At 34.3% G+C, this 19,927-nt stretch overlaps 1 protein-coding gene across 2 annotated transcripts in view; it reads right to left on the bottom strand.

The window, feature by feature from the left end:
• Nucleotides 1-1,382: 1,382 nt before the first annotated feature.
• The window catches only part of WDR26 (WD repeat domain 26), a 44,697-nt gene continuing 26,152 nt past the window's right edge, over nucleotides 1,383-19,927 (bottom strand). For both annotated transcript variants that reach the window (XM_081298655.1, XM_081298654.1), the window contains exons 8-14: nucleotides 19,625-19,765; nucleotides 17,056-17,175; nucleotides 14,159-14,304; nucleotides 13,691-13,769; nucleotides 13,296-13,425; nucleotides 8,638-8,823; nucleotides 1,383-5,856 (exon numbers count right to left, since the gene is read on the bottom strand). In XM_081298655.1, the coding sequence (XP_081154781.1) occupies nucleotides 5,831-5,856; nucleotides 8,638-8,823; nucleotides 13,296-13,425; nucleotides 13,691-13,769; nucleotides 14,159-14,304; nucleotides 17,056-17,175; nucleotides 19,625-19,765 (828 nt within the window). In that variant the 3' untranslated portion in view covers nucleotides 1,383-5,830. The remainder of the gene's footprint in view (nucleotides 5,857-8,637; nucleotides 8,824-13,295; nucleotides 13,426-13,690; nucleotides 13,770-14,158; nucleotides 14,305-17,055; nucleotides 17,176-19,624; nucleotides 19,766-19,927) is intronic.

The raw sequence follows: 19,927 nt of genomic DNA, 5'->3' as shown, positions 1-19,927 counted from the left end.
GCCTACTTTTTCTTCTATTAGGCACAGGGTCTCTGTTCTAGTGCCCAAGTCTTTGATTTTTGTGCAGAGTGATAGAGGTTTAATTTCATTTTGCTACACGTGGATTTCCAGTTTCCCCAGCACCATTTGTTGACTAGGCTATCTTTTCTCCAATGTATGTTTTTGGCACCTTTGGGTTCGTCTCTGCCTTCTATTTTGTATCATTGGTCTACATTTCTATTTTGGTGCCAATACGATGCTGTTTTTGTTACTATAGCTCTATAGTATAGTTTTAAGTTCTGTATTGTGATGCCTCCTGCACTCTTCTTGCTAAAGATTGCTTTGCTACTCTGGGTCTCTTATTTTTCCAAATGAATTTCATGTTTGTTTTTGCTAGTTCTGCAAATAATGTAATTGGGATTTTAATAGGCCAAAGTACTAATTCTTACATTTGAACTTCCTTTTATTATATAGAACTCTCTGCCCTTAGCTATAAAAAGTCTGAAATCTCTCTTCTGTAATAATTCACCCTGATGGTGGAACTGGTTTTTCCTTTTTTCATATATACAAATCTACTATGTCTCTACACATTGAATGCTTTCTCCAAGAAAGTCTCTGGGAGAACATTTCCAAGGAAATCTTTAGAAAACTATATAATTCCATTAATTAGGAAATTAGTTTCCAAATAGAACTAATCAACATATTCACTGCTTAAATGCAGAAATTCAGATGTAGGTTTTTTTTTTAATAAGGCATGGAATTCCTTTAAGATGCAATGCTTCTAAAATTCTTCTATATTTATCCATAATTGCACAATGGCCTTAAAAAGATACCCCAGCGCAGCTGTGTATGTGATGGTAGATACCTATTATCCCAGTGATTTAGGAAGCTGAAGGAAAGTTTGAGGCAGCCTCAGGAATTTAGCAAAAACCTTGTCAATAAATAAATAAATAGATAGGGTTGAAGATGTGGCTCAGTGGTAAAGTATGGGTTTAATCCCCAGTTCCAACAACAACAACAACAACAAACCATCCCTGCAGACCCATTCATAAACCCTAGTTAAACACATGGAAGTTCTGCAAACCAGTTATTTCAGGTAAACATAATACTATTTAATCACTCAGATTAATGGATATTAGGAGATTACACCAAGAATTAGTTACTCATTCTATTTATTAGATTGAAAGAAAGGAATACAAATGACTGGTTAAGTGCTGTGCACTGACATGAAAAAAATGTATTAAAAAAAAAAAAGTCCCAGTAAGGCAAATCAAAGTTAATGTAGTTTCAATGGAACAGAAATCCTGAAGACGTTTAATATACCACACATTTATAAAATAAAAGTCAACAAAATGGTGTTTTGTAAATAATTAGAACACGTGAAAATAAATATCAGAGACCTGAAGTTTTTATACTTTAATGAAATAATAAAGCAAAGAAATTGAAACTACTAAATATAATCTGAGGCAGTTAAAAAAAAAACAAAAAACACCCCTCCCCCTAAATTTAAGAACACAATCCTTTGAAACATTTAATCAGTCCATAGCAAATAGTTATTACATACCAAAATCTCTAAGTGTTAACTAATTCCACCACAATGCCATGTAAATCTTGACAATTTAGAAATCTTGAGATCAACACTGAAGTTCTTCTCTTGATCTCTACAGCTTGGTTTGTAAGTACATACATGCTTTTGTGGATCTATTCCCCTCGCCACACACACACATTTTCAAGGAGCCAAAAACATTTCTTTCCATCTGTGCCTAAAAATGTTAGGATTCAATTCTAATACATTGACCCTGATAATGAAAATGGGGGCACAATTTCAATCTTATAAAAATATACCAGTATTAACCAAACATTAAACTCATTGAGAGAGCACTTCACATGTGCACGTGACTTTTAGTAAAATTGACAAGAACCTAGAATGGCAGTTTTCTGGACTTTTTATGAATTAAGTACTCTCTCTCCCACACATACATACCACACACACACACACACACACACACACACATTTTTATACTATTAGCTTTATTAAATCCAGGTTATCTGGATTAAGTAAATATGAGGATGGGTTTTTATAGTTTTTGCTTTTGCAACTATAGGGCAGCTACTATAACAATAGCTTAACAACACTGAAAATTTTCAATTAAGTTCACCCTGTTTTTAGAAAGTGTCTAAGTGTAAATGCAAATTTACCTCTAAAGTTAGCAGTTTGTATTAAATTAGATATGGTTTCCGAAATGGAAGTAATGTTTTGGGCAGCAACTCAAGAGGAGAGTTGTTAAAGTTGAGAAATTAAAACTAAATTAAAATATTTATACATTTTAGAGATGGGACAAAAAGGATATTAAGATAAATGTCTTCTTTCCTCCCCATTCAAAAGCAGCCATTCTTCTGCTGTGAATGAAACTGACATAGATATTTCCCCTTTCAAGAGATGTACGATACAGTTACCCACTGTGAGGCAGAGGTGATAGGGTCAGTTGTTTGCAGGAACCAACATCCTAAAAAAGAAAATTTCAAGATGGGGAGGGGTGGGAAAGAAGGATTTTCTATTAATTTCATGGAATGCCACTCTAGAGGCAGAACACTCCTAATAATAAAACTCACCATATACTACTTGTGTCTTTGCAGATTAAGAAAATATTGACAAAATTGATTTCTTATTCCCTCTCAACTAGCAGTTATTTTAATTACTTAAAGTTAGGGAATCCCTTTTTGTTTTCCCACCCAGTAAAATGGGCCAATTTGTGGGGATATTTGCAAATAAAATTTCCTCTGCTTCAACTACTTACCTGGATTAATATAACATATTTATCTGGCCAATTGAGCAACAGAAATGTAGCTGTCATGAATACTAATACAGAAACCAAAACTGAAGCTGTCATCCCTCCCAACTAACTCCCAATCTCTTTATCACCACCCACACCAATCTCAGTAACTCCCAAATCCAACATTTTACCATTAATAGCCACTTATTTGGAGGAAAAAGACATTTAATTTCATTCTTGCTCTAGCCCTTAATCAATGTATGATAACAAAAACATTTTTAAGCACATGGAAATGAGCCTACTAACCTGATTTTAGGAGTCAAAATTCTCCACTCTATTTTGATCTATGTGCAAAAAGTATTGGTACTTTTCAATTTGTTTTTACCTTGTGGCTGGCTTGATAGTATTCTCACTCCTAAGCGTATTAGAGTCTATAATATTATCAGAAATTTTCAGTTAACAGCTATAGATTAGAAAATCCTGTCATCAGTTATTTAAACCATAAAATCCTAGGTTTCTTCACCTTTCTAGCACAGTCACTGCATGGCATATGTATGAAACAGATGTTTACAGCAAATTGGCACAGCAAAGTACCAGTATGTATAGGAAGCCGCCAATTACGACAGATCTGGAAAACAAACTCACCTAGCTGCTGGAGAAACCTTTGCATAGTTGTTACTCCGTTTTAATAGGAGTTATGTTCTTGTAAAATGTGCCTCACTTTACTCCACTTTTTAAAAGTGTTTTGAAACTGCACTTCAGAAGTACTCTGAAGACTCAGATCTGGGGTGGCTGGGTGCAGTAGTAGAATCTGAGTGCTAAATTGCTCCTGAATGGGGACAAATCTCAGCAAGTGTTACAGACATACCATAGTACACTGTAACCAAATTTGTAAACAGCTGTGGAGTTTCCATGCCCACATTTTGTTAGTAAAGTTACTGTGGAGACTGGGGTGTATTAATGGCTTCAGGGTATACATGAATCACTTAAAATATGATTTTAACTGTACTGAGGTAAAGAGAAGTTGCCACTTAATTATATACAGTTACCAATGAAGATTTTTATTCAAGCTTGAAGTAAAAATTAATTTTAGTCAAGAAAAATGAAGTACCAGATAAACTGTAACATAGTTATTTTAACTTAGAAGTATCAAAACAGGAATTCTTTGATTTCCTAAGTGGTGATCTCTGCAAAACGGAGCTTAAAGAAATCTTTTACATACCAATTTGAAAAAATAATCTGCTGACCACAATCTGTCATTTTCTCTTACTATGGGCTTTTGGGAGAATGCATGCTATTTTTAAGGCCAAATGTGTTTTTCTTTCTTCTCCCCTTCCCTGACTTTCTCTTTTCTGTCTGCTGCCATCTCTTCCTTGCCACCCCAATTAAAGAATTCCTGAATCCAAGCCTTTCTCTTTTTTTGTGGGTCCTGAAGGAATAGTCATGGTAATAATATATTATAGACTTGACTAGGCCTTAAAGGGGGAACTTGAGTATAAGTTGTTTCTTTCTTCACCAGAATCTTACTTTGGGGGGGGGGGGTTTCCCACTCCTCTTCCCAACATAACAGCTGTGGTCACCCTATTTATCCTCTAATGAAAAACAGGGAATTTTAAGGGATACTAAGCATGTTGTATTCAGCTGTTATGAGGTGTAAAAACACAATGTGAACATCAGGCTTTTGGCTTATTTTAAATATGAAAGTCTCAAAAATTAGAAGTTCTTTTCCATGAAGGAAACCTTTCCTTAAACTAAAAGGGGAGGGTAGAGGGAAAGACTATCCACAGCACCAATTTAGAATGAGGTTCGGTATGGCAATATCTGAAAAACTGTGAAGGAATATTCTTTTAAATTTATGTCTCCCTATATGTCAAAATATCAAGGGCAATTGAGAGAAATAACTATGAGGTTTTAATCCCATTTATGTTTGTAATGGGGCTGAATTATTCTTATGGTCTCAATTATACTTAACACTTCCAAAGTGGTTATATCTGCCGATTTTTACTCTTTTGCTAGATCACACCAAAGTGACTTCTGAAGTTGAAACAACTTGGAACAAGCTTTGTTGAAAACCTAGACTGACCTAACTGATCTCTCATGTTGGTATATTTAAAGTTCTTTTGAATCTTGAATTTCTTCAACATCAGGTACTGATATTCCTTCAGGAATAAAGCAAATGTGTGTGTGGGGGGGACACTTCAAAGTATTACTCTGAATTTCCTGTGTAAAATGTCCTTCCAAGCACTGTTTCTGATCATGTCTCATGTCTCATGTGGTATTCCAGAAGAGCATCAGTTATACTGTGAATCTAAGTCATAGAGGAAACTGTTTTTAAGCTGGTTTAGATTCCAAATGTATACAAATGAAGTCACTTTAATCCTATAAATACTTCTTAATTTATTTTTAAAAAATTGTGCTGTTAACCCTTTTACGGGGCAACAAGCTATGTGAAAAGTACAAAACTTTTTGTCAAATGTAATATTGAGAGTGCTTTTGACATAGTTCACTGGTTTATCATCTGGATCAGTATATACTGCGCAACGGGCAAGGCTAGAATCCATGAACCAAGCTGCAAAGATCTCAAGCTAAATAAGGCGGAAAGATTTGGAGAAACAAAAGAAGGAAATTCTTTCCTATCCAATGTATACTCTTCAGACTAATGCACTCTTTCTATCAAGCCTTCTAAACTGTTAAATAAAGTTTTCCAAACAAGCATTTAAACTTCATTACACAGAAGAGCAACAAGAATGGTATCCTGCCAAACAAAAGGCAGGAGGGAAAAAAATATATATACTGAGTTCAATGGGTAAGCCTGAATGTAGCACAGTTCTTCACAACCGATGGGGGAATAATTCAACATGGTGTCCAACAACGTTCTAACGACGTGCTTCATCTCAACTGGTTACTATGAAGCAAGGTGTAAATGTTTGGCCCCAATCGGGCTTCAGAAATGGTTCGTTTTTTCATGACGAGCATGTCTGTCCAGCTATCAATCATGTTTGTTTGCACCAAATCCCAAGCCATTAAAATACGACTAATTTTAAGTTAAACAGAAGTCGTCTGCTCCAAATTCGCCATCAACTATCCATGCTACTGCATTCCTCTGAATGAAGAGAAGATGAAATGTATAAGGAAGAAAGAGAAAGAAGAAGGGAGGGAGAGAAAAAAGTGACTGGTTAGAAAGTTTAAAAATCAGCATCACGACAGAACATAATATAGTAACAATATAAAATTCTTGATACTTTAATTACCATAATCATTAATACAATATGTCTAACTCATTTCTTAGGCTTTATATTTCTAATGTAAAGTCATAATTATTTTGAATACTGGAGAAACTCAAGTGAAGTAATTTTGTTGGAATTTCATACTTTAATTTAGACCATTGTGTCTGGCATCTTTCACATTAGTTTTCAAGGTTTTGTTCATATTGGACAGCATATTAGTACTTCATATCCCATTTCATTTAAACATTCCTCAAAACACAGAACAAAACCAAAATAAAACAAATCAGTCTTACAACTGTTATAAAACAAACAGCAAACAAAAATCACCCCCCAGATATCTGGTTATATAGAGGTTGTTTTTTCACTTCAGGTGACAACAAAAATATTTTTTAGAGCCATGCTGGAAAGTGCTGAATTGAGCTCAGATCTTACAACTAAGCCATCACATTAATCAGATTTCCCAAACAGAATGAAATTCTTATTTTACTGGAGTGAAGACACACATATCCTTGTCTGGGGTAAATCTGCTACTACTACACAGTTAAATATTTTCCTACTTCTTCAAATCAAATCTGTTTACTTGAAGAAATAGCTTCTGAATGACTAATAAAATTAGAAAAGCCAGATAATCACAGATGTAAATCTATCCAGACTATGTCTTAGAAAGCAGGTCTTGAAATCTAAATAGGACAACAAAAGAAGATAAGGCCTTTTGGTCCTAGCTGACTTTTCCAGAGGATTGTTATTCTATTACATAGTGACCTACAAATATAAAAGGCCCTTCAAGGTTCAGAGCAACTCAATAGTAGTTCTCCATCCCCACTGCTGCCTGCCCTTTTGGTGGTACTGCAGATTGAATCCACTCACTTTACCAATAAGCTACTTTCCAAACCCCTTTTCTTTTTATACTGAGACAGGGTCTCACTAAGTGTCCAGGATGGCCTCGAACTTGTGATCTTACTACCTCACTTCCCAAGTCACTGAGATTGCACGTGTATGCCACTGCATCCAGCTCTCAAACTTTATGATCCAAGGACTTTTAATACTTTTTTACTTTGACTGCATATCCTTATACCCCCATCTGGCAGTAAATGTGGCCAAGCCTTCTGCAGTTTGTACCACAAGATCAAAAGAAGAGATCATACTTTTTCAAATCATAAGCGCTACCTTGATAATCCTCCTCCTCTAGGAATCACTTAATTGAGAGCAGTCAGTCACCTTTCTTAGTATAACATTTGAACATATTGACCAAAAAAGCTCTGTTCATCTGTTTTTAGGTAAATTACTTCTAAGTAAATTAAACACTTGTTCCATTTGGACAAAAAAGATCAGTCATTTACATAAAGTTTCTCATTACCTCTCTTTTCTAGTACTGATATTATGTTCAATTAAGCTTTTGTCCTTAACTGCTTTATACTGTGGGCTTTCTTTATCTCCAAGCATCTCCAAGTGGTGAGTAAAAACTTTTCAGACCTAAATCTGAAGACCCAGAAGCACTCAATAAGTCAATTAGCCTGCTGTGCTTCAGTTTCCTTACCTATAAAAATTAGGATAAAAATTCTTTTCTGATAGGACTATGAAGGTGTTATGCAAGATAGTGTATATCCATAGGTGCATGCTGAATTTTAGTTCCTTTCTCTTTTCCTATGCTTCTTATGTAGTATTAAATTACTATATTTATTTTTGTATTTTTTTAAATATTTATTTTTTAGTTATAGGTGGGCACAATATCTTTATTTTATTATTTTTATGTGGTGCTGAGGATTGAACTCAGTGCCTCATGCATGCTAGGCGAGCGCTCTACCACTAAGCCCTAGCCCCAGCCCACTACATTTATTTTTACTAGTAAAATGCACAATCAAGATCAGTTAAGGGGCTGGGATTGTGGCTCAGTGGTAGAGTATTCGCCTAGCATGGGCGGGACCCGGGTTTGATCCTCAGCACCACATAAAAATAAAGGCATTGTATTGTGTCCATATACACCTAAAAAATAAATATAAAATAAATAAATAAATAAATAAATATATATATATATTTTTAAAAGATAATTTAAACCAGGGCTGGGATTGTGGCTCAGTTGTAGAGCGCTTGTCTAGCATGTGTGATGCACTGGATTTTATCCTCAGCACCACATAAAAATAAAGAAACTGTATCCATCTATAAAAAAAATGTAAAAATATGTTTTAAAGAAAGATCATTTAAACCATCTGAAGTTTTTCAAATTTTGTATACTGGCTAGTTCTCAAGTTCATAAAATACTTCCTGCAATATTATATTTAGGCAGCATAATAAAGCCAGATTTTCAATAAGGTTTTTACAGTGACAATACTGATTATATAACTGAATATCAGGTCACATATTCCACCTTATTCTCTTCCCAGTGTCCCTCTCTCTTAAGACAAAAATCACCACCGAATCTTAGATTTCTTATGAGATAGGGTATAATAAAAGAGAAAAATTAGATTTTCCTTTCCTTTCCTTTTTTTTTTTTTTTAACTTTTCAGTACTGGGAAATAAACCTAGGGTCTTGTGCATGGAGAGAGAAATTAAAGCATATTCCACATTTTAAATTACTGTTTCAAAGTGCTGCATCTTCACAGTAAGCAGGAAAATGTTTCATTTGGAGAAAACACAGGAACACTGTACAATGATATTACCTTCAATATTCTGGTGGTCTATAAAAGGTGCTGGTCCCCATATTCTAACAGTGCCATCATCTGAGGCGCTGGCCATCATGGATGGAATCTGTGGGTTCCAGCTCACACAGTTTACTGTACGCGTGTGCCCTGTCAGCTCCGCAATTGGCAGTTCACTACGTTTGTGCCAGATGTAAACCTTGTGATCTGAATGTACAGTAATTCGGAGGAAGAGTTAGGGAGTTGCTTAACATCAACAACATCACTGTTAAATTTATTAATTCACTACACATAGAACATGATCTTCATTGCTAGAATTTAAAAGGGAGAACAAATACAATATGAATAGTTTAACAAATTACCTTATGAAAAGCCACGTTAATTAAAAAATACACATTTTCCCTATTAAAGGTGATCAGTTCTCATTAAGCTACAAAACCAAAATTATCTGCAATATTCTGTGAATATATGATTAATAAATAATTATAATCAATGTCTTTGAACATAAACAAGTCCTGGAGAGAGAGAATTTCTGTGGAAATGTGAGATGACAAAAAATCAATGTATTCATATACAAAAATAGTAACAGTGAAGATGACAGCTATACCTTTACTGAGTGCTTACAAAATACTTAGGGACCAAATACTTTATATATATACCCATCTCATGACATGGGTACTATGCTTATCCTATATGCTTTTATGAATAATGATTGAAGTACTGAGAGGATAAGTGACCTGATCATGGTTAACAGCTAGTAAATGGTGAAGTTGGGATTCAAATTCAGGCAGTCAAGAGCTTCCTAACAAGTTCAGACAGTATCTCCTCTCTGTACCATCTGCACGGCTATGTAAAAAACTATAATCTTGTGAATTGACCACAAAAAACAAAACCCCCTATAGCTTTGTTTCGTTGTTATAAACTATTCTTGACATAAAAACAACCAAACTGTATAGAGTGGAAGTTTAAAGTATGGACTCTGGAATCAAGACTACCCAAGATCAGATCCTTCCTCCATCACCGACTAGCTGTGTAACTCTGGGCAAGTTACTCACTCTTTGCAACTCTTCATCTGTAAATGGGGATACTTACCTCCTCTTGTTGTTATGAGGACTGAATACATTTGTATATGAAAAAGTTTTCTGAACAGAATTGAACACCTTATATTACTGTGAAGAGATTAAGTTTAGGTGATGGTTCTAAATAGAAACAGAATCCCAGGGTAAATGAGAAAGGTGTTTAATCTGATAATCAATATGTGGTCAATGTGGAAACTCTCATAAATGTGCTGAGAGCAGAGGAAACTTTTATGTGTCCTGGTTTCAAAACTTTAGACATAAAGGCAAGAAGTCAGCATGGTATTTGATCTTTTTTTCTCTAAGTCACTCGGGCTAGTCTTAAACTGTGATCTTCCTGTCTCAGTCTCCCAAGTCGCTGGCATTACAGGTGTGCGTCACCACACAAGGCATGAATGAATGATATCCCTAGTGATATCAAGCATTTTTAAGACCAACTGAAACCTAAGCCTAAAGAATAATAAAATTAAGTCATTATATTCTGGTTAGGACTAAAAATGAGAACTTAAAGAAATTGGTTTTCTTTCTCATTACTCAAGTGATTCACAAGATTCTAAAAATGTTTTGAACACCAATTGAATATAGTGAATATATTGTCTCCCAAGATGACCACAGTAATCATTAGCCATTTATTTGCCAGGAACATATTTTAAAGACCCACCAAAACTCCAAATATATATAAGCCAGTAAAAAAGAGCAATGAGTAAACCTTTCCTCCCAAAATTGCATCAATACTCAAGCTTTTTCACTGTACTGGCAATATATAGAAAAACTACAATTATTTTTTACTGTTGTATAAGTAGTAGATTTCTAAGACCGATAGAGCAAGCAGAACTTAATCATAAAGCTTGTCATTCTGACCTTACCCACTTGAAATCCCGTTTTCCCTATCTCTTCAGTAAATATTTTCTTGCAGTACATTTACAAAAAGATTTTTTTCTTCCAAATACAGGAATATTTCAGATAAGTTCATACTTTTCAAGTCTATTCTCATTCTATTTTGTGGGCTTTTTAATTTCAGGAGAAACATAGCTAAACTTTTTTTTTCCTTTTCCTAATTTCCTTTTTTTTTTTTTTTTTTTTTTTTTTTTTAAAGAGAGAGTGAGAGAGAGGGGGACAGAGAGAGAGAGAGAATTTTAACATTTATTTATTCTTAGTTCTCGGCGGACACAACATCTTCGTTTGTATGTGGTGCTGAGGATCGAACCCAGGCCGCACGCACGCTAGGTGAGCACGCTACCGCTTGAGCCACATCGCCAGCCCCTCCTAATTTCCTTTTATACAAGGGGGAAAAAAAATGATGTTTTCAAGGTCAGGCATGGTGGTGCATGACTGACTGACTTGGGAGATTAAGGTGGAAAGATCACAGGTTCAAGGCCAGTCTCAGCAATTCAGCAAGATGCCGTTTCAACAAAACAAAACAAAAAAAGGATTGGGGATGTACCTCAGTGGTTTGAAGCCCCTGAGTTCAATCCCTAGTACCGACTACCCCCAAATAAATTGTTTTATAAAATTATTGAACAACAAAATCATCTTAAGATAAATTTAGTGGTTCAATTAGTACTTTTTAGCTTTTGCTTCATAAATAATTGCTCAAAAATAAAAATAAAAAGGACTGGGGATGTAGTTCAGTGGTAAAGCATCCCGGGGTTCAATCTGTACTACAAAAACGTAGCCATTATTATCTTTAAGCACCTCTAGGTTACATGTTTTCAGAAAAGGCATGGAAAATTCTGAGGCATAATTATTAGGGGAAAAACAAAACAAAAACCCAAAACACAAAAACCATCATAAACAGGATTGAATGGAGCATGGTGGGGGAGGGGGTGTGGGAAGAGAACTTAGAAAAGGAGGAACTAAAAGGTAAGTAAAGGGGCTGGGGCTCAGTGGTAATACACTGGCCTGTCATGTGTGAGGTACTGCGTTCAATTCTCAGAACCGCATACAAATAAAAAGAATAATAAAAAAAAGGTCTATCAACAACTAAAAAAATATTAAAAAAAAAAAAAAGTAAGTAAAGACTTCATGTATTTAGACCATAGAAAAAGTCAACTGAAACCAATGAAGAATCCGGAAGACTATAACATAATTAAACACGGTAAGAAAGAATATGTATTACTAAAGAAAAAAACCTCATGTGTCACTTTATGATTTTTTTATCTACTGAGGTCATGTTTTTATGTTGTCAAAATAGGGAAACATAAACATATAATAAATGAAATATACTCAAATATTCATAGGGCTATCTCATAAAGCTTGAATATTTAAGAAAGTGATTTGAATAAGTTACTGCTGCAGTACTTAGAATAGTATGGTGGGAATTAAAGAAAAACATGTTGAATTAAAATTTGCAATAATATGCCACTAGTTATAATGTTATCTATCACCTTTAAAAGTACATTCAATTTTAATTGTGCTTACATATTTTAAACAATTCTATTTTATATTAGTCTGCATTTAGGCACAAGCTTGCCTAGAATACAGATACTTATATAGGAGAACAAGTTCATTCAAAAGAACAGTAGGGACGATTCTGTTAATTTCAGCTTTTTGGAAGTCGCAAGAATTAAAAATTATTATTATTTAAAAAAATTTTTAGTTGTAGAAGAACAACAAAATTTTGAACAACAAATACATTTATTTATTTTTATGTGGTGCTAAGGATTGAACACAGTGCCTTACATGTGCTAAGCAAGCACTCTACCACTGAGCCACAACCCCAGGCCTAAAAATTATTTTTGATGGCCATGTAAGATACAGAGAAGATCTAATAACAATTAATTCTGTTCAAGTAGTAGGTAAGACATCATAATTAACCTTGACTTTTTAGATACTATCAACCTTTGAAAACTATCAATCTCATGAAAAAAACAAGTCAACATTTGAAAGTATAATGATCTAACTAAGTCTTGATTTGATTCATGCATGTGCCAAAAATGTTTCTGCAAGGTCAGAATAGGTACTACTGACTTGTGACAATAAGGAGGGCTTGGAACCAGGAGTGTGGTGCACATCTGTAATCCCAGAAACTCGGGAAGCAGGAGAATCACAAGTTCAAGGTCAGCCTCGGTGGGCTGGGGTTGTAGCTCAGTGGTAGAGCACTTGCCTTGCATGAGTGAGGTACTGGGTTCAATCCTCAGCACCACATAAAAATAAAGTTATTTAAAAAAACAAAATAAAACAATAACAACAACAAAAAAAAAGGTCAGCTTTGGCAACTTAGTGGGACTGTGTCTCAAAATAAAATAAAAATAAAAATAAAAATAAAAAGGGGATTGGAGATATAGCTCAGTTGGTCGAGTGCTGGCCTTGCATGCAATAAGGCCCTGGGTTCAATCCCCAGCACCACAAAAAACAAACAAATAAAAACAGGAGATTAAAAAAAAAATAAATAAAAAGGGCTGGCAATGTAGCAGCAGAACACTTGCTTAGCATGTGAAGGCCCTAGGTTTGATGCCCAGAACTGGGGCAGGGGAGGGAAGGAATTAACAGTGTATTAAATAAATAGCTCCAGAGACATGACTACTTTCATAAATTGAGACAGAATTACAGAACTTTAAACTCATCAATATATGCAAATTGACAATAACACAAACAATTTACCTTCACTGCCACTAGCGATGAAGTCTTCATTATGGCCTCCAAAACATGAATGAATTGTATAAAACCCTTGTGTAACACCTTGATACTTTCTTACTAAAACTCTGTCTTGCAAGTCCCATAAATGAACTCCCTGTAGGCAGAAGAGAAGACAGGTGTTCATTCCATCTCAATTCAAAGAAATTTTTAAAAGTAAACTTTGCCTGGTGGAATATTTTCATTTTCTATTTATGCAGAATGCTACCATTCTTAGAAGTTTATGATTGATTTCGCACATTTTAAGGATCAAACATATGCACTCCAATTTAAGAATAAGTAAAAAATTTTAACATTCATACAAAAAAAATCAATTAAAATTTTTACTGAGCTAAATTTTTCTGAAAGTTTTAGTAACATACCTGAGTTGCTACATTTAACAAAGCTAATCGGCCATTTTTTGAAATAGTAAAAGACATAATAGGATGATCTTCTTGTACTCTGTAATCAGAAAATGTTGGAAACAACAAATTAAGTCAAGATATTCAAATTATCAGAATATAAAATGTTCTAGCTTAAATACAACAACTTTGTCTACAATCACTTTTTTGGTGGTGCTGGGAATTGAACACAGGGCCTAGTGCAGCCAGACAAGCACTCTACCAACTGAGCTATACCCCCAGCCCTACAATCACTCTTATACACTATATTTCAATTAAGAATTTGAGTTAAGATTAAGCACTACCAAACCATCAATCCAAATTACCAATGAAATGAAAAGCAAAAACAGTAATAAAAACAAAAAAATAAAAATTGTTCTTTTGAAAAAGCCCTATCACATACATATTTTAATATCAAATAATTATTACTTAATGGAAAAAAATAGTTACATGTTCCTATCTGTAAGGTCCTCGAAGTTATATCCCCGAATTCGCTGGTGTGTATCTGATGCCAGAACAGTCTTCCCGTCACTCAAGCACCAAAGGCATTGCACTCTCACTCCTTCCCAAGAGTCAAGGAGATTACCATCTAAATCCTGGGCAGGAGAAAACCATTATTAACTCCATGACTGAACAGCACTCAGAAAGCAAAGAGCTGAAAGAATCTTTTGGCAGTATTTCTCTTCGAAATATGTCCCGCCCCGCCCACTCCCAGACTGACTTCAATCTAATTATTCTGTGTTTTAACCATAAGAACTGGAATACAAATCAAATTTCAAAACAATAATATTTAAAAGAGGGTGGGAAGTCTATCTTCTTTTCAATAACCCACCATGCATAAATAAATACTATTAAAATAAGCAAAGTAACAATCTCTAAGCTCTATGTAAGAATTTTAGTTTTAGTAAAAAAGAATTCAAACATGCCTTTAAAACTCACTTTACAGTCAGCCCTCCTAATCCTGCACCCAAAGGATTAAAAATATTTGAAGAAAACAAAAACCCCAATAAACCCCAAACCGCACCTGTTCTAAAGATGTATAGACTTTTCTTCCTTGTCATTAGTCCTAGCATTTATATTGTATTAGGTATTACAAGTAATCTAAAGAAGATTTATAACATATGGGAATGAGAGTATGTGTGTAGGTTATAATGCAAATATCAGGCCATTTTATGTAAGGGGCCTGAGCAACCAAAGAGTCTGGTATCTGTAGGGATTGCTTGAACCAAAAACCCCTACAGATACCAAGGGATGACTATATTAGGATTTGTTTTATAATATTCAGAAATTGTGATTGGAAAAAGATTACTAAAACATCCTATAGCTTTATATAGAACTCAGGAATCTTTTATGACATTTTTCTTCTTCTTTCCCACATTTTTTAATAGGTGCATAAAATGTTACTTATAATAATGGGACTTGTTGTTACATATTTGTACATAAACATGATGTAAGGATATAATTTGGCCACTTTCACTACCTTGTTTTCATGACATTTTCCAATATGTTACCAAATTTGTAATAGGCTTTACAGATCAAAGCTCTTACAGACATTATCTCACTGACTAGTCACAGCTCTAAGACTTATCATTTCCATTTTTCAGATTAGAGAACCAGGAAGTCTATATCCTGAAGATTTAAACATCATATGGGGTAGCAAAATCAGTGAAACTTACATGGTTATCCTTTGCCTAGAGAACTAAGATCTAATGATTAACAGCCATATGTAGATAATACTATATCCTATTAGTTTCAAGCCATCTCTGTGTTTGTGTGCTTACACACACATGTTGCTGGGGATTAAATCCAGGGCCTCCCACATACAGGGCAAGTGTTCTACCACTGAGCTATCAAGCAACTTTAATAACTTGTCATGGTACATAAAAATCTTTGTAATAATTGATCTTTAGGTACATTAAGTATATTTACTATCTTGAGTCTTAAAAATAAATCTGATGTTCTACTGAAATCATAAAAGGCAATGATATGAAACACAGAATCCATACAGAATGGTAAGACATGGCAATTCTATCATAGGTTACCGTGTCATAGAACTTTTAACCTGCTACTTATTTTCATCATTCTAATAATTCAAGATAATCATCAGAATACACCTCAAATACTGACAAATTCTCCAGTAGTACTTATCACCCTTTTTACTCTCCAAATGTTTATGATTGTTATAATTTGGATTTGGAATGTCCAAAGGCTATGTTTTGAAGGCTTGATCCTCAAAGCAACAATATTTAGAGGTAGGGATTTTGGAAGTGATTGATCATGAGGGCTATGACTTTTCAATGAGTTAACCCAATTAACAGGGATTCATAGCTAGTTTATCAGGAGATGGTGGAAAATGTAGTGGGTGGAATCTAGTTGAAGAAAGAACGGTCTTAAAAGGCATGCCCAAGGGGACTGACTATATTATGTTCCTGGCTCCTTTTACTGCCCTCCTCTCTCTGTTTCCTGGTTGCCATGATATGAGAAGCTTTCCCCTGCCATGCCCTTCCACCATGATCTTCCATCTTCCCTTAGACCCAAAGCAAGAGAGCCAGCTGATTATGGAATAACACCTCTGAAAATATGAGCCAAATAAGTCTTTCCTCCTCCAAGGTTTTTCTTCTCAGGTATTTTATCCTGGCAATGGAAAAGTGACTAACAAGTGACTAACACACATGAAATTCAGCAAATTTTTATTACAAAATTTCAAAAGGCTGAAAAGCTCAAAAGAAATTAAATCCTAAATCTTTCATTCCAAAAAATTAGAAACTTTGTTCTTAAAACAAAAGTGTTTAGCAAAACTTTTTTTTAAAATTTTTTAATATTTTGCTAAACTCAAGGTCTACACTTTTACAAAATTGGCATAGTAATGCATGCCTATAATCCCAGATACTGGGGAGGCCAAAGCAGGAGGATCCCAAGATTGAGGCCACTCATACCAACTCAGTGAAACCCTGTCTCAAAAAACAAAAAGGGTTGGGGATTAATGAGTAGTAAAGCACCCTTGGGGGTTCAATCCCCAGTACTGAATAAACAAACAAAACTCAACAACAACAAAAGAATGAAAGAGCAATAATATACATAATTGTTGATGGACCTTTATTTTATTTTATATGCAGTGCTGTAAATCAAACCCAGTGTCTCATATATGCTAGGCAAGTGCTCTACCACTGAGCTAGAACCTCAGCCCAATAAATTCTAGGATAGTGCTTATTTAGGAGGATGGCAAAGTAGATCTTCATATAGCATATTTTATAAAAGAAAATGAGTCAAGTAAATTATTTATTTAAACAGAACTAAATTAGCTTTTAAACAAGTAGACACTGGAAAAGGGGGCACTGAATACTCACACACTGATAGAACTGCCCTCGCTGACCTCCAGTCACAAAGCGTTTTCCATCTGGATTCCAAGCCACACTTGTTAAACTGTCCTCATGAGACTGGCTCATTTTTGTCCTTAGTTCTCCTGTCTACAAGGAAATAAAACTGTGGATAAGACCTTCAAGATACCTCTCTAAACAGAAATGTAAAGAAAAAATGCCCTTAAACTATATATCATAGTCAAATGCTTACAATACAGTAAGGAAACAGAAATGAAAATTATTTTTCTGATATGTAACCTTATTCCAATTAAAAGTTGCAGAAATAAAGAGGAATCTCTGTTCTTTTAGGCATAGTCATGCTATATTTGTTTCCAACTAAGTAAACATATTTAGTGATTGTAACCTTCAGATATTTTCCTGCTATAATTTTATAAATTATTCAACTTAGAAGGTATTCACATACCATTTAATCTAGTCCTGGTTCCGTTTTGTTCAGGGATTAGAAACAGGATCTGAGAGATAATAGCTGCCCTTGGTATAATAAAAGTACATGGGCATAAATTTCCTGTGAGAAATGGCAATCAAAAGTAAAAATAAAAGGGTGTAAACAAAGGGTAAGATTAGGAACTGGGGCCAACTAATAAAGGCAGAGGGCACAAAAACAAGAAAACCAGAAGTTTTCCTTACACTAAGGGGAAAAAAAAGTTCAGCAATCTTAAATCCTTTCCCCCAAATTGTTCAGCTGTTCTCTTTTTTATTTGATTACGCTCAAAACAGTTAAGTATTATGAGGTTATCAGATTATTAGAAACCTACCTAAAAACACAAAAGAATAATTGAGAAAGTGATTAAAAGACTACTCTTTTAGAACAAAAGTAAAAAGTATAAAGTAGTGCACACAGTAAAACAGACTAGAACACAGTTTGTCCAGAATTCAAAATTGACTCCATGGAAATCTATATAGTTGCTATAAATGATGTTCCTATTATAGAATTAAAGTTACATATTTCCTATCTTCGAAGAGGAAAAAAAAATTTTAATGGGAAAAAATTTCTTTCTTTTTTCTAATCAGATTTACTTACAGCTCTGTTTTACGGGGAGAAAATCATCTATTTTCTTCTCTGTTTTGCCAACTTCCCTGAACTCAATCACAAATATACCACTGATTAATTGCTACCTTGCTAAAAATGACACGATTACACATTTAGGGAACAACTGGAGATTTTGATGAAATGAATATTAGATATAGTTAATGTCAGCTATCACAGTATTTAATTATGTAGGATAATGCTAGTTTTTAGGAGATACATACTTCCATATTTAGGAGTAAAATATATCTGCATTTTCAAATGCTTTCTACATGGACATATTTGAAGGTATTTATATATATATATATATATGTACATATAAAACAAAAAAGTGAGAACTATCAAACCTATGATGGTGGGCATATGGGTCATCATTATATTATTCTTTCAACTTTATTAACATTTGAGAATTCTCTGAATGAGCATAAGGAAACCTTACTATTAAAACAATAGAATTAGAATTATGTAATTTCATCTAAGATGCAGGTGCATCTTAGTATTCATTCTGTTCTCTATACCATCTTCATTATTTGAATTATCTGTGTGGTTTTATTTTCACACTCCTTATTAAAAGTTCCTGCATTCAAAATCCTGTCCCACCAAGTTATATTTTTGTTTTTTGATACTGGGGATTGAACCCATGAACCCATTGAACTCATGGTTGCTTTACCACAGGGCTACACCTCCAGACATTTTGTTTTTTATCTGACAGAATCTTGCTAAGTTGCTTAGGGCCTAAGTTGCTGAGGCTGGCCTGAAAATCCAGCCTCCCAAGTTGCTGGGATTACAGGCATGTGCCATCAGGCCTGGCCAGGTTATTCTTTTATACTCAAACCATATTCTGGACCATTCATTTCCTGAGATGTTGAACAAACAAAAATCACCTTATCAGTCAGCTCATAAAAAAAAAAAAAAAAAGTTTTAAAAAATTTTAAACTATTACCACAGATATTCTAAAACATATAAATAATGGAGCAAATCTAATGCTGAGTTTTTCTAAAATGGGACCCTGGATAAAGTTCAAGTTTTTAATTTAGAAATAATAAAGCCTTTATAAAAATAAGTACTGAAAATATTATTCAGTTTTGCTAAACCAGCTCAGAATATTAAGTGTAGGTACAGAGATGAGGTAATTGCCATTAAAATGGAAAATTTTATTTAATGCTGATATTTTACACTTAGAAGTTTTGTGTACAACTGTGAAAATATGCAACAAATGTAAAATCTTTTCTGAGGCACCACAGTAGTAGTGTTCCATGGAACAAAAAGAAAAACATTCTGAAAGTGCTTACTGATCCATTCTTCCCAAAACTCTATTATTCAGCATATTTAAATTTATAAATCGGACACTTAAGTTTCACTTTCAGAACTATCCTTTGTAAGATACACTATAGTAATTTAGGTTGAATGGCTCTGTTCTATAAATCAAGAATGAAGTTTTTTCAAGAATATGTTTATAAGGAGTATGCTGTACTTAAGCTAAATAAAGAAAGAATGGAGCTTGCTCACTTGTACATTCCAAAGCCAAAGCTCAGAGCAGTCATCAGGGCCACAGGCAACAAGATAGTTGTCATCTGGACTCCACGCGATATAAGAAACACCATAAGCATGTCCTTCTAATGTTTTAAGCAGTTTTAGCAGGTGTGTATCCTAGAATGGAAGACATACAACTCAGTTAAATCCCATCCCTATAAGAACTTAAACAGCTATAAAGATGTGCTTTGAAAATATTATTTAATCTAAAGAACTTTTTATATCAATACTTCCCCCTTATCAAATAGCTTGCTTCCTAAAAAACTGTTCAAATTTCCA

Source organism: Spermophilus citellus (genome assembly GCF_964194105.1).
Source record: "Spermophilus citellus genome assembly, chromosome: 6".
NCBI classification, from domain to species: Eukaryota; Metazoa; Chordata; class Mammalia; order Rodentia; family Sciuridae; genus Spermophilus; species Spermophilus citellus.
The sequence above is the reverse complement of the archived record's forward strand: the minus strand, read 5'-3'. Positions and strand labels throughout refer to the sequence as shown.